Genomic DNA, 15,182 nt, shown 5'->3' on the forward strand with positions numbered 1-15,182 from the left:
GGTAAAAAGAAAGACAAAAACAATGAGTACTTTTTGCAAATCTTAACTTTAGAAAAGCTAATGAGAAGGTTCAACACAGTGGAAGCCATACCAGTGGAAGTATCATACCATTTTGTAGTAGTCCATAAAGCTGATTTCAGTTCCATCTCCCTTCTTAAAGGAAGCTTGGGGATTGGAATCCCAATCAATGTCATCAACTCGGTATGTTTTGTTGTTATATCTGGCAAATTTTTGAAATGTTCTGTTAATCTAGCTTCCTTTGTGATTTCAGCATAAAACATTGTACAAAAAACTGTTAACAATACTAAATGACCCGGTCTCAGACAGGAAACTGCCTTAGCATAACAGGAAAAGAGACATGGTGATACTTTCAGGCCCCCCAACTCAATTTGAAATAAAGCCTCTCTCAGTTGATTGTTTTATCCAAGTGCTGGAGAAAAGAAAAAGGATATTGTCAGAACATTTAAAACTCAAATACTTGCCCAAATCTGAAATAGAGAGGAACTCTGAAGAGAAACCCCTACAACAAGCAGACAAACTTCCTTGATTTGCAGGAAAGCCCTGGAGCAAGTAGGAGGTAGCCCATCTTGAAAGCCCTCTTTTATGAATGCAGAATTTATATTAATTCAGCAGGATAGGGGAGATTTATGGCAGAAAGAGCATTTCAGGTCAACATTCCATCCCAGGGATAAGCAAAGTGCCCACAAAGGGGTAAAACATTATCCCTTACAATCGCTAAATTAAGTCGCTTTATTTGAAGTCAGATTTTTTCATTCAGAGGGCAATAGTAACTTTGTGCCTTTTGCTTACAGTGGAATATACTTCAATCAGCCCTGCGTCAACATTACCAGAACTCTGCTAAAAAGCCTTCAGGGGGCAGAAGACTAAGTCAGGGAAGCAAACAATGATATACCTTGCAATGTATGCACATGCTAAACACTATTTTTGTTCCTTTAAGAGAAACAGTTATTTAGATTTTGGACCAGTAATACCCTTTTAAGTGCTTTCAACTATGTGCTCTTTAGCAAACTGTTCACTGCTTTCAAATATACTGTGCTAAAATAAGTAGGAACAGTGGAAACCCAAGTAAAGCAATCCTATCCATTTATTAACAGCAACCAACTTTCTAAACACAATCTAGACAACAGGTACTGCAAGCATGGCTACAATTCCCTTCTGTGAGATCAGGTGTAAGTAACCCCCCCCCCCCCCCCGCAAATGATCAAACAAATCTTACCTTGTAAGAACAATCAAGCCAACCAGTTCTTTAGCACATATTTCCCTGAACCGCTGTTCTCCCACCTGCTCGTACAGGGAATACATAAAATCCAGAACAGTTTCACTCCTGAGAACTTTGTGGCTCACATCTGTGCACAACATGATACTTGTTTCGTATTGCAGAATGGAAGTTGTAAAACCTGGCCAAATCATCAACCTGCCATACAGACAGAGGACAGAAAGTCATATCACAAATTGCCATTCAGTGGCCTCGTTTGCAAGAGATGCTTTGTTTGATTGAACCCTGCTCAGTAAGCAAAGTATGGTTTGTTTACAGTTAACAGATCACAATCTGCTTATGTACTATACTCTGGTTTAACTATGGTATGGTTTTACATAGGAACCAGGCCAACACTTTGAGAATACAACTGGACATTTTTAGGAGAAGCTATTCATTTACAGTTACGATCATGCTTTGTAGAATCTGCAACTTAACAAAAAGAAACAGTTCCAAAGGTCATGAAGTCAAAGATGCTTTCCTGATTTCTGAAATTCTAAATCTTCAAAATTTTATCTGAAAACGTATCATCCTCTTTCAAAATAAATGACAAGGCAGGTTGCAACATACAAAACACAATAAAACCTGCCTTTGACAGAATTTAAAAACAAATAAAACATCAGTAGATGCTGGTTGGTTTAAATTAAAATTCAAAGTGCAGTGCTGTTTTCAAAAAGTACATGAAAGAAGGCAGAGACAACTCCTGCTCAACGTCTACTGGCAGGGAGTTCCACAGGGCAGACTCTGCCCCACTGAAGGCACACTAAAAGCCAATCAAACCTCAGAGGCACAAGGAGCCACTCTAAGTGCCAAAGGTGACATATTAAGGGATCAGGTGTTCCTTAAGGAACTTCTGGCCTAAGCTGTTTAGGGCTTTGTGAATTAACACAAGCCCTTGAACCAGCCAAAAGCAAATTGGCAACCAGTGCAGCTCACTCAGCAGTGGACTAAGATGTTGCCAGTAATCTGCTCCTGTAACCAGTTTGCCTGTTGCTTTATTATGCTCTAGCTGCAGCTCTCTGATGAAATACAAGAGCAGCCCCACATAAACCAAATTACAATAGAGCATTGAAGTTACCCTGCATGGCCCACCATGGTTAGGCTGTTGAGATCCAGGAATGGCTGCAGCTGGAATACCAGATGCAGCTGGTAAAAAAGCACCCCAGGCCACAAAATTCACTTGGACCTCTAGTGGAAGAGATGGAAACATGGTAAGAAGTACCCTCAGACTGCATACCTGCTCCTTTAAAGGAAGCACACCATCCAGAAGAGGCAATTGACCCAACTCCTGGACATAGTAACCAGCTACCCAGAAAGCCTATCCTTCCAGGACCCAAGCTGTTTAACTGACCCTCAACCAGTCCGCCATGGCCTAGATCTGTCTAGGGCTTGCAAACCTTCTCCTGACACAGATGTAATGAGAAATAGTCTGATATCTACAGCATACTAATGATAACTTGCTCCAAAACTCCTAATGACCCCTCCTAACAGCCTCATATTGATGTTGAATAGCACTGGGGACAAAATAGTGCTCTGTTGAACCCCACTGCAAAACACCAGGGACTCTCCCAGTGCAACACCTCATTCCCAACCCTGCAGTTAGGAACAGAGCCACCATAGCAGTGCCACTGATGCCCATCCCACCTATTTTTTTTATTTATTGAATTTATCTACTGCCCTACATACAGAGGTCTCAGGGCAGTACACAGAATAAAATCAAAATACACAATCAAAATGACAACAACTCAATAAAAAGGTCATCCATCAGGGTAACCAAGGTTGATTCAGTCCCAAACTCATGTCTGAACACAAACTGGCAATGATCCAGATACAGTTAATCCCATCCAGGAATGTCTGCAGTTCTTCCACTCGAAAAAAGAGAAATGCCCCAATAATCACCATATCCTGAAGGTACACTTGCCTGCTTCCAACAGAGACATGTTCAAACATTTCCACAAATGATTTTCTAAATAGGCTCAAATAGAAAATCCTGCGACCCACATACAGTACACATCTTTGCAGTCAGCACTGTTTTCTAACTGCTAATAGGAAAAAGATTGAAATACATTCCTTTGGAAATGCATTTCTAAAAAGTAAACATGCAGTCCACCATGTGCAATGGCGACCATTTATCTTTGTTGCAAGCAGACAATAAAAGACAAGTGCACACCTAACTCTAGCCATAGATCCTTGCAAAAGTAACTTCCACCCTTACCAATTATCTCATGCACAACAGTGAAGAGTTCTATCTCAGTGGCTCTTGAGTCACACAGTACTACATGTGCAGATGTTGGACATAAAAGTTCAGAGCTGGAACTGTGTGTAAGCCTCACTGCTTTGAAGCAGGCAGAAAGGAGAAGCTCATCACTGTAGACCAAGAAGCACAGCAAATGGGAGGAGTAATAACCTACTCCACTTTCAGCAATGGGAGTCATTCAGAAGAGGCTGATGAAAAAGCTGTATTATCGCAGTGTTCCCCAACCTGTGGGGTGCAACCTGCAAGTGGGTCATTGGCTTCTTCAGTTAATCCAAAATGATCATTGCCTTTAAATGGTATGATGAATATCTTAGAACTTAGTTTCATTTGCATATTATAACGCTGTATTTATACTGGTAATCTAATATCAGAAAGACTTAAATCTTCAATTTTAACACTTGGAAACTGCTCTCTGACAGCACATCAAGTGGTGGTTCAAAAGATGCTCAGAACTGTTTTGAGCAGGAGTGCCAACTAGCTCCACGGCCCGGGCTCGTGGGTGCCACGCAGCATGAATGGCCCTGGCACCAAAATTTGTGGGTGCCTGGCCCCTTCATGGGGAATTTTGTGGGTACTTGGGCCTCAGGGAGTTGGCACCTATGGTTTTGAGTGGCTATTACATCTTGCTTCTAATATGCAGGCACCAAAGGCATCTCATCCCTCTTACAACAAAAAGTTATAAGAGGTAAGTGTGAAACTAACAGCTGCCGAAGAACTACGGTCCACAATACATGTGACAATAAATCAATGGGTCACCCAAGTCAATTTGCCAAGGCAATTTGGATTTGTTGGTCACCATACAAAAATGGTTGGGAACCACATGACCTTATCTACAAAACGTAACAAAGCAAAAACAGCTGTTGGTCTATGCTACATATTACTGTGCAAAGTACACTATATAAAATTTAAGTACAGTGGTGCCCCGCAAGACGAATGCCTCGCAAGACGAAAAACCCGCTAGACGAAAGGGTTTTCCATTTTTGCGTTGCTTCACTAGACGAATTTCCCTACGGGCTTGCTTCACAAGACAAAAAAGTCTTGCGAGTCTTGCCATTTTTTTTTGCTCCCCCCCCCCTTTTCTAAGCCGCTAATAGCCTTTTAGCCGCTAAGCCTTTAACAGCCGCTAAACCGCTAATCCGCTAATAGGGTTGCTTCGCAAGACGAAAAAACCACTAGATGAAGAGACTCGCGGAACGGATTATTTTCGTCTTGTGAGGCACCACTGTACAGGATATCAAAAAATTACGACATTATCCAAAATAGGTATGAAACACAATAAGCTGTTCAGTAGAGTAAAAATTGGCTGACCTGAAAATCTGTTACAAGAGCACCAAAACATTTAAGCCCTATTTAATTACCTGTGCTTGGGAATGCTGATTGGGTCACTTGGATTGTAATAATTTCGTCCAATTTGCTGCAAATTCATTATTTTCAGTAGCCTGGAAAAAAAAATATTTGGGAGTGGTTAGATAGTAAACAGTGCTACCAATCCACAGCATAGCACCTAAAATATAGGTTCTGCCATGGTTTGGCTAAGGTCTTTCCATAAGTCTCTCTTGAACATTTATAGAAAAGAACACCTCAGTTCTGTTTAAGTACTTCTTATGTGGCAAGTCAGATTTATATAGATTTTACATAGGCAACAACTCTTAGCATCATCCGCACAACCATTTCCTTCCAACCACACACTGGTATGGAGAACCTGAAAGGTAGCAACAGCAATAAGTTTTGTTGAGGAGCATGTCACTAATAACAAAAATCCACAAAACATGTGGTTGTCAAGTGCACTACTGCCAGAAAATGGAGAGACAGCTAAAGCAGCCCACTCCCTTCTCACTCTGGAGAACAATGAAGAGCAACTATCCAGGATGTTGCCCTGAAGAAGCTAGCATCAACTGAGCAGGGGTTCTTTCAACACACTGTCACTGTAAAGCAAGCATGATAAAAACTAGGTAATTTTGTATGGCCATGCCTAGAGAAGCAAATAGGAAAAACTCACTCCATTCAGTGGAGCAGAGTATTTCAGAGTAATTAAGCTAGCTGACTTACAGTGCATTAAAAAATCTGGCTCACCACAAACAGAAGACCAATATGAGCTATCAAAATAAACATACTGCTGTCCCATCACTAGCATTACTTTCTTTCACAGGAAATCAACACTGAAAGCCAACCTTCTAAAAATAATGTTGTAAAACTGTAGGCATGTAGGTGAAGTAGATGGCAACTCATTGGTTAAAGTGATTGTAATCTTCACAGTCTCTCCTTGTCGGGTCTGACTAAACACTTCAGAAACCTGAGAATATTAAGTGACAAGTTAAATATCTTAAGATTTTGCTTTACATCAAGGGAACAGACAGATCAATCCCTTAAGAGTGGTTGTTGCCAATTTGGTGTCTGTGCCCACAGAGTCCCTTTCTGGTACCCACAGGATACCTTCCTTACCTACCTCCCAGCAAAATTAGACCTCAAAGGAAGCATTCTATTAGCGTTTGCCTGGTTTTAGTGGACATGTGGTGCTCATAAGTTTCTCTAGTTTGCAAATGTGTTCACAGCATAAACCAATAAAGCACCCAGCAGCAAACGGAATACAGATCTCAAGCCATTTGAGTTTGTTGCTATGACCACCCTGAACTTCAGAGCCAAGGTGAAAAGCACACATAGCGTAGAAGATGCAGTGTGACTATTGTGTTAGAAAGTTTAGGCACAACTAGATTTTAAGAACTTTAGAGCCACCATACCTTGTTTTCCAGTTTCTTTGGCAAGAACAAAATTGTCCCATCAAAAGCATGTGTCCGCCCAATTAGGTCCTCGTGCTGAAACAGCAAAGCTGAACGAAGACGCCGGGCTTCCATTTGTGGATTGTAGTCAATGTGGTATTGGAACAAGGCCCATTGCGGACGAGAAGTCAGCCGAAAATGGTTTGTGCTTAATTTTATCAGAGTACCTGAAGCACCTGAAAAAGGCATCCAGCTGCTATCAGCCATCTCTTGCTAGCAGAGAAGTTAGTAGTCATAGAACAGAACTCCAAGAGCCCCACCAGAATTTAATACAGGCATGGTGAGCCTTGGACTCCCTTTCCTCCCCCTCCCACACTGGCCTTCATTTAGCTTTCTCTGCCACCTTGGAAATTTAAATAGTGGTTTGGGAGTTCAACAGAGCAGCTGCTAAATTAGAAAGGAATACAGCATCCTTATTCATTATTGTGTAGTACTTATAATTTACACATTCGTATGCTTTAGAATCGTGTACCTGTTTTAGAGTCTTTAACATGTGCCATTGACTGACGAGTATTTACGCCAAGGTCATGGAAGTCTCTGCGGCGTCCACCTCTTTCTCCCAATGACATTTCTTGAAAACCAGCTGAAATCTGAAGTTCTGCAATTTTGGGAGGAACCATCATGACTTGCACTTGTTTAGCCCCCCCCCCCCCCAGTATCAGCAAGAAATTTCAGTCAGCTAAATCTTAACACTGCATCTCTTGCCAACCCAGAGTTGATGAAACAACCTTGATGGCAGAAAGTGAGGAGGAATTAAAGAACCTTTTAATGAGGGTGAAAGAGGAGAGTGCAAAATATGGTTTGAAGCTCAACATCAAAAAAAAACAAAGATCATGGCCACTGGTCCCATCACCTCCTGGCAAATAGAAGGGGAAGAAATGGAGGCAGTGAGAGATTTTACTTTCTTGGGCTCCATGATCACTGCAGATGGTGACAGCAGCCACGAAATTAAAAGACACCTGCTTCTTGGGAGAAAAGCAGTGACAAACCTAGACAGCATCTTAAAAAGCAGAGACATCGCCTTGCCAACAAAGGTCCGTATAGTTAAAGCTATGGTTTTCCCAGTAGTGATGTATGGAAATGAGAGCTGGACCATAAAGAAGGCTGATCGCCTAAGAATTGATGCTTTTGAATTATGGTGCTGGAGGAGACTCTTGAGAGTCCCATGGACTGCAAGAAGATCAAACCTATCTATTCTGAAGGAAATCAGATCCTGAAGCTGAGACTCCAATACTTTGGCCACCTCATGAGAAGACTCCTTGGAAAAGACCCTGATGTCGGGAAAGATGGTGGGCACAAGGAGAAGGGGACGACAGAGGACGAGATGGTTGGATAGTGTTCTCGAAACTACCAGTATGAGTCTGACCAAACTGCGGGAGGCAGTGGAAGACAGGAGTGCCTGGCGTGCTCTGGTCCATGGGGTCACAAAGAGTAGGACACGACTAAACAACAACAACAAGGTTAGAGATAGCCCACAGTACCAACACTACTTCCAACACTACCTGAAGCAAAGGGAGAAGTTTTTCAATAAGTGCTTGGGGTAGTACCAGACAATGTTGAAACTGAAGCATAGATATATAAGCACTGCACACAAATGATTATGTGGTTAGGACTGCAAGATTATAATTTTAACTCTTGTATTATATAAATATTGTAAAATAAATAAAATAACTTGTTTATTTCCACATTTCATAAACTCTCAGCAGTAAATCTTCCTTCTCATAGTAAATCCAAACAGGCAGTATCACAGCAGAAAACAGAAAAAGCTAAATGCTAATTAACTGAAACTTCTTGAAATCTAATGCTAATCCAAACAGCAACATAATATGGAGACAACAGGCTCTTTTGAACAACAGTGGTCTTCTGCTGCACTTACCTTGCGATCTTGGTGCAACAGGTCCTCTTTTTTGCCGCCCACGCCCAATTAGTTCTCCTTCAGCCGGTGGCTCAGCTTCAGGTTGCTGAGCTGCAGTTTGCATATAGGTAGGTGCCTGAACCGAGATAATTCAATAACAATTAGAAAAGAATGCTGGCCACTCACCATGAATATCCAAGGTGAAAGAGGCATCCAGATATGACTCAACTCCTAAAACTGCCCATGACAGGGAGATTTGTGGGTTATAAAAGGTTAGGTGGTTGTTCTAGGTGAAAAAGACTCTGCTGAAAGTTCCAGACAGGCCCCAATCTTTAGAGACAGTGAGGAGACTTGAGTACCAACAGCTGCCTGTGATACTATGGCTTCTGAACTGGCAAGGCAGCTCCTTCCTGCTCTTGTGCAGAGGGACTCATGGAGACCCACCCGCTTCCAATAATATGGCCAGCAATCTGGACACAAGGAATGAACCTCCTAGAAAACCTTTTGTGAAGGACCTGCAGTGGCCAACAAGCCAGCAGAAACAATGGTATTAAACCCGCTCCCCACCAATCCAACCAGTCTACCTCTTTCTTCTTTTGCTGTCCCTGAGGGTTGACCTTTGGCCACTAGCAACCATGCCAGACAACAAAAGGGAAGGAAAAACATTGTGGAAGGTATGAGGATGACATACAAAGATCCTTTACAAAAAAAGAGGAAAGCCAGAGAAGTGTAACTCTGAAAATCTGAATATCATTTCTTATTAAGCTTATGTCACCTGAGTTATTGAACACCTTATCAAAGCCCACAAATGGAAAATAAAAACACATGTGTTGACTCTTGGAAACAAAGTCAAAGCTGTGCAAGACATTACTGGAATAGTTTCAGTGGGCTATTTTTATTAACCATCCAATGACTTTTAAAGAAGTTTTAAAGAAAACTCAAAGCAATGGAATATAAAACTATGCATGAATCAACACTCCCTATATCTAAATATCCAATCCTTAAGCTTTTAAACACTCACCATAGGTACTCCTACTGTAGGCGTAGCAGTCTCTTGGCCACGGGCCCTTCCCCTTGCTCTGGCTCTGGCTCTACCAGACATGGTCGCTCAAGTAACAAGCTGCAATTATTAAACGAAATGCACACATTTTGATTCCCTCATATTCCAATAAGGTAAAAAAATTATCCACCAGCATTCAAGCTAAAGCCACACACTGGCTCATTCTAATTTCTGGGCAACAAATGGAAAAGTCTTTGAGCACTATTAGAAGATGCTCAAAGAATCCTTTAAAAATAAAGGCCAAACTACAGATTAATAGTCTCATACTTTTTCTCCAACACTGAAACCAACACAAAACAAAGGCTGAAGGTTTCAGTGGAGGAAATGCAGGAAGGGCTGCTTAGTCACTTCCCTACATTAGCTTTTTTCTCATTCAAAAAAGACCCCCATGGTTTTTTGTCCTATAGGGAAAAAATTGTGTTAACTTGGCCCCTGAATAGTTTGCTGAACTTACACAATACCATGGTATTTGGAAAAAAAATGTTCAACTTAGATCAGATGCTTTCTAGCATAGCACTTAAAATATACATTTAATATTTATCAGTTTTATCAAAACTGATGTAATAAATGTGCTCTCACCACTTTTGCATTAAAATAAAAGGATTTCTCTTGTATTTCATTTTGACAGCACAGTGTTCAGCTTACTATCCAATTTGTCAGATGTTAAAAAGCACGGAACAAGCAGCACATGTAGGCAATTTGCATTTTGAGTGGACTCCTCTAAGATTAAGTTTAGTCTATCATGTATGAATCAGCTTTGGTTTATGCACCCAAATCTTTAAAACATGGTAGCAAATTCTTTTTTTAACTTTGCTATAGGAAAGCGTCACACTGCATGATTCTGGCCAGAATCATGATGCATTTTATTGAACATTATTAACTAGGGGTTTTGCCCCTGCTCACCAACTCCACTGCTATTCCCTCCGCATTAACTCCATTGGACTCTCCCATCCCACCATGCAACTTCTAAGCTTGCTTTTCACCCACTATTCTTCAGATCTTTCATCTTCAATCCCATCCCCATGCTGCCTACTTCCTTTTCACAACTCCCTGTACACTCCATTTCCACCTTCACTTTTTCTATTGCCTTTTTTCAACTCTCCCCTGCACACCATTCTCATTACCTGTCCTCTGCTATTCCACAGCCCACTTTGCACATACAAACCATGATTATATATTTTTTATTTATGCATGCTTTTAAGATGAATAGACTCCTAAGAGCAAGCTTGTCAGTTAGCTCAGTTAGTGAAGGTTATGTTCAGTTGACGGACGTTGCACATACAAGGGTGTTTGCTTGTTAATAAAAATATCATCTAAGTTACTACACTAAATCGGGAATACCATGCTAATGATAGCACATGGTACCAGGAGTGAAACACATTATGTACAGGTTCATGTCCTTCCTTTCTCACACAAGGCATCTGAGGAATGGGAGAAGTTTTGAGTAAAACAAGAAGGGAAGTGCACAAAGGGAAACGGCTGTTTTAAACAATGGCAGAATTTTGAGTAAAGGTTGCTTTTTAAAAAGAAACATGATTAAACAAAGCAAAATAGCAGCAATGGGTACAACTCAGAAGCTAATACGGCTGGGCGATATCTGGTTTTCAACATCGTGATATATCACCAGCTTAACATCATGATATACTGATATGTCACACTGTCTGAAATAAAGATGGAGCTATATAGAAGCATTGGATGGTTTTGCGGTTTTTCCCACATTGTGATTTTTGCAGAGCGCATGCACACACACTATGATTCACAATATATTGCCAGGTCAAATTATGAAACCAGTATCACTAAAGGGACTTCAAATTAGTTTTGGACAATATATCATCCAGCCCTAGAAGCTAACACCAAAAAGCTTACACAATTCCTGTGTAAGCTCCCATTCTCCCCTTCTCGTTTTACTCAAACCTCTGCCACTGCTGAAAATTGCCACTTGCCGACCTATCAATCAGTGCTTTACTCAAACTTCTGCTGTTTAAAATTGTCATTTTCCTCCGCAATGAAACCAAGCAGGCTGCCAGAGGGACATAATTCTAACATCCTTCTTCTGCCGAGCCCCCAGTAGGCTAGCAATTTCTTATCTAAACTAGCAACTTTTGGAAGCTAATTTAGCAGGCTGTGAGGCTTCAAAGTAAAATTCACTGGAATTTATAGCAACCACTAGATACAGATATGCTTAGCTCTAAGACACTGTGTACCATGGGGCTTATAAAATTCTATTTTAAGGCTCCCATTATTTAGAATTAAGCCATATTTAACTCAAGGAAACTCCCTTTCACGTAGAAATGAGTGCACTTATACCTCTGACCAAAAAGGCTTGGGGTTATCACTGCTTTGGTATGAAGATCATAACCTTCATTTTACACAAGTTAGATTAAATGGAAACAGCACATGGGGAACCGTACCGCCCTCCCCCCCAAAGTCCACAAGGGAGATCTTACCCCAACAGCTTACCCTATGCCACACAAAGGAGGTGCTTCCCACAGCTGCCAGCTCACCACACCTCCACTCCCCAAAACCTACCTCACAGGGTTGTTGCAAGGATAAAATGGAGAAAAGCAGTACGTACACCACCTTGAGCTCCTTTTGAGAAAAGGGAGAATATAAATTAAACTTTCAGATAAAATTAACATTAAAAAGTTTACTCCAGACCTGTTGCTACCTTTTTCTGGATTTCTGACTCATTTCTTCCTCCTTTCCTACTCACTCCACGTTCTCCACTCACCCCCTCTCCTTTCTGTATTCTTATTTTTACATACATTTCCCAACCCCTCTTCAACTGCTGTGCTATTCACTCACTAGTTTGAATGCAATATCAGACATAGACACAAGTGCAGCTGTAGAATATGTATTATATGCTTGCTATACTTAATATCAAAAAGTTCTGTTTTTAGGGAAAAGCAACAGCAACAAGTAGTTTCTTTGTTGTGTAGCCAACTACAGTAAAGGTATATACACACTTCCATCTCCTCCATGTTTCCCATGCATGGTTTACAACAAATGAGAATCCATGGAAAACCCGAATTGCCATTTGTTGCACTTCAGCTCTAAAGAGCAGGTTTTCATGGCGAAAGTCATGAGCAAGAGAAGTCACACATGGAGCAAAAGGTAAGCCCTGTAATAAGTAATCTGTTGAAATCCAAGGACCTACGTTAACCATGCCTTACTTAAGTGTGCTGATTTCAATACTTACTTTTAAGAGGAAAGATAGATGGTTACTGATGAAACTACTGTGAACTCACAAACTCAAGTCAGGTGTGCAGTATAAATTCAATACAATCTTTTTGTTTTGTCACTTTGGAATGATCCTAGAAAAGAGTTGGCCAGATATATTATAAAATCCAAATAATATATTAAATTATATCCCATCCTAGACTTTGAATGAATGGCAGGATACAAACTAAATAAAAAATGTGTATTAAATTACTGGGACACACAGCATCTTCAATACAGTGGTACCTCGCAAGACGAATGCCTCGCAAGACGAAAGGGTTTTTGGTTTTTTGAGTTGCTTCGCAAGACGATTTTCCCTATGGGCTTGCTTCGCAAGACGGAAACGTCTTGCAAGTTTGTTTACTTTTTCTTAAAACCGGTAATACAGTTGCGACATGACTTCGAGGAGCAACTCATAGCACGCGGTGTGGTAGCCTTTTTGAGGTTTTTGAAGACTTTGGTGATTTTTGAAGCTTTTCCAAAACTTTTCCAACACCGTGCTTCGCAAGACGAAAAAAACCGCAAGACGAAAAAACTCGCGGAACGAATTAATTTCGTCTTGCAAGGCACCACTGTATCACAAACACACATGCATGGGCTATGCCTAACTAACAGCAATTTAAGACTAAACCCACCAAAATTAATGGGTCAAGGTTAAATCCAGAGCAGATGCAATGAAATCAATAAACATGACTAACACTGGATGTACTTCCGTGTTTGCAGTTTACATGAGAATAAGTCCCATCAAACCTTCTTTTGAGTACACATGTAAATGACGCAAACACACAAAATACACACTGCTATTACTGTGTAATGTTTTCATTTAAAAAACCCTACAGTATTATGGAATAAAAGTTTGCTTGTATTTGTAACAAACTCAAGAGTAGATACATGGACATGTATCCAATTTTAATCATACTCAACAGTAGACCTACAGAAACTGATAATCATGACTAATTGTAATAGTATGCCAAACTGAGATCAATGAGAAGCTACAGTGAGGGGAAAAAATATTTGATCCCCTGCTAAATTTGCCCATTTGCCCTCTGACGAAGAAATGACCAGTCCATAATTTTATTGGTAGGTTTATTGTATGACCTCTGTAATTGCCAATGAGGGTTTTGCCACCAAGTACTACCGTAAGTCATCTTTTGCAAAGGGATCAAATACTTATTTCACTCATTATAATGCACATCAATCTGACTTTTGTCTTCCGAGTTTCTGGGGTTTCCCCCGTTATTCTGTTCCTCACAGCTACAATAAACCTACCATTAAAATTATGGACTGGCCATTTCTTCGTCAAAGGGCAAATTTAGCAGGGGATCAAATACTTTCCTCCCTCACTGTAGGAAAAACTAATTTAGCTCCAATAATCTAATATGCATCTGTATCTAACAGAGCTTTCTTTGTTGTTGTTTTTTAAATTATTTATACCCTAGTTTTATATAAAGTTTTCCAAGGCAATTTACAAGGGAACCATCCATATATATATGTATGTGTGTGTGTGTGTGTATATATATATATATATATATATATGTGTGTGTGTGTGTATATATATATATATACACACACACACATATTACACACAGGTTTTTAAAAGCAACAAATAATGCAGGAACTTAAAAAGGGGGGGCAACCCCACCCCACAGCCCCTCAAGCCAAGACCTTGTTTCATTAACCTAATGAAACATTAACGAAGCAGTGACACTCTGTACATGCACAGAAGCACTGCAGGCCTAAGACAACACCATTCCACCATCTGCCTTGATAATTAAAGGGTTTAAAACGAAAAATACTTAAAACTCATTTTTAAAATCCCAAATAATGTGAGAGCTAAGAAAGCCGTCAACCCACAAAACCCAAAGCAAATACCTTCTTTGTACATGCCCAGAGGCACCGCAGGCCTGAGGCAACACCCTCCCACCATCTGCCTTGATAACTGAAGGGCTTGATGATAACAGAAACAACGGTTTTAAAATCCTGAATGTAATTATTGTTTAAAAATTAATTTAGAACGGGAGCCGTCGACTCCCCCACCCCCCCCACATAATACACAACAAAAACTCGAAACAAACACTTGATTTACGAAGGCACTCTGCACATGTGCAGAGGCACTGCAGACCTGAGAACTTGCCTTGATAATTTGAGGAAAGTCGAACCCCCTTTTCACCCCCAGCGCCCACGGCCCCTTTTGTCCTGCCCACCAGCGACCGAACCCCGGGAGACGTTAGAACGGGCCTTCCAACCGCTCCTAAGAGGCGTTAGTGCGACGGTTAAACGGCCTTTTATAGACCCCGGGAGGAGCACGTGCCAGCTGACCCCGCCCACAACTCTAAAATAAGACACGCCCACACAGAAAAAAGACCGGGGCTACGCCCTAACGGCTCTTTCCACCTTGTGAAGAGAATTCGGAGGGGGGCGTCACAAAGAAAAGAATATCACTCCGCGTCACGTGACGAACCTCGCCTTTTGAATCCCCGGCGCCTGTTGGCCCATTTTCTCACACAGACCCCCCCCTCCCAGCCTTTTTTTTTTTTGTCGTATTCCTCATCGCAAAAAAAGAAAGGTAGAAAATAATAATAATAGGAATATTTTTCCCACGCGCGTGTTCTCCGCGGATGAACTCCGTCGACGAATCACCCTCCCTCGCAAAAGCTTCGAAAGCGAGGGAGAAGCGCGCCGAGCTCTGATTGGTCCTCGTGACCTCGCCGTCCCTCCCGCTCCTTCTGACAGGCATG

At 41.1% G+C, this 15,182-nt stretch overlaps 1 protein-coding gene across 2 annotated transcripts in view; it reads right to left on the minus strand.

Moving 5' to 3' along the window:
• Nucleotides 1-14,699, minus strand: part of PIWIL1 (piwi like RNA-mediated gene silencing 1) — a 29,152-nt gene extending 14,453 nt beyond the window's left edge. The window contains exons 1-10 of one of the 2 annotated variants that reach the window (XM_083476430.1): nucleotides 14,567-14,699; nucleotides 11,755-11,814; nucleotides 9,181-9,285; nucleotides 8,187-8,301; nucleotides 6,783-6,908; nucleotides 6,272-6,486; nucleotides 5,705-5,826; nucleotides 4,892-4,972; nucleotides 1,238-1,435; nucleotides 109-220 (exon numbers count right to left, since the gene is read on the minus strand). In XM_083476430.1, coding sequence (XP_083332556.1) covers nucleotides 109-220; nucleotides 1,238-1,435; nucleotides 4,892-4,972; nucleotides 5,705-5,826; nucleotides 6,272-6,486; nucleotides 6,783-6,908; nucleotides 8,187-8,301; nucleotides 9,181-9,267 — 1,056 coding nt within the window. In that variant the 5' untranslated portion in view covers nucleotides 9,268-9,285; nucleotides 11,755-11,814; nucleotides 14,567-14,699. Of the gene's footprint in view, nucleotides 1-108; nucleotides 221-1,237; nucleotides 1,436-4,891; nucleotides 4,973-5,704; nucleotides 5,827-6,271; nucleotides 6,487-6,782; nucleotides 6,909-8,186; nucleotides 8,302-9,180; nucleotides 9,286-11,685; nucleotides 11,815-12,424; nucleotides 12,534-14,566 lie in introns of those variants that run through there. The other variant, XM_083476429.1, reaches the window with a different exon arrangement.
• Nucleotides 14,700-15,182: the final 483 nt, after the last annotated feature.

The sequence above is a fragment of the Podarcis liolepis genome (genome assembly GCF_965112155.1).
Source record: "Podarcis liolepis genome assembly, chromosome: 15".
Classification (NCBI taxonomy): domain Eukaryota; kingdom Metazoa; phylum Chordata; class Lepidosauria; order Squamata; family Lacertidae; genus Podarcis; species Podarcis liolepis.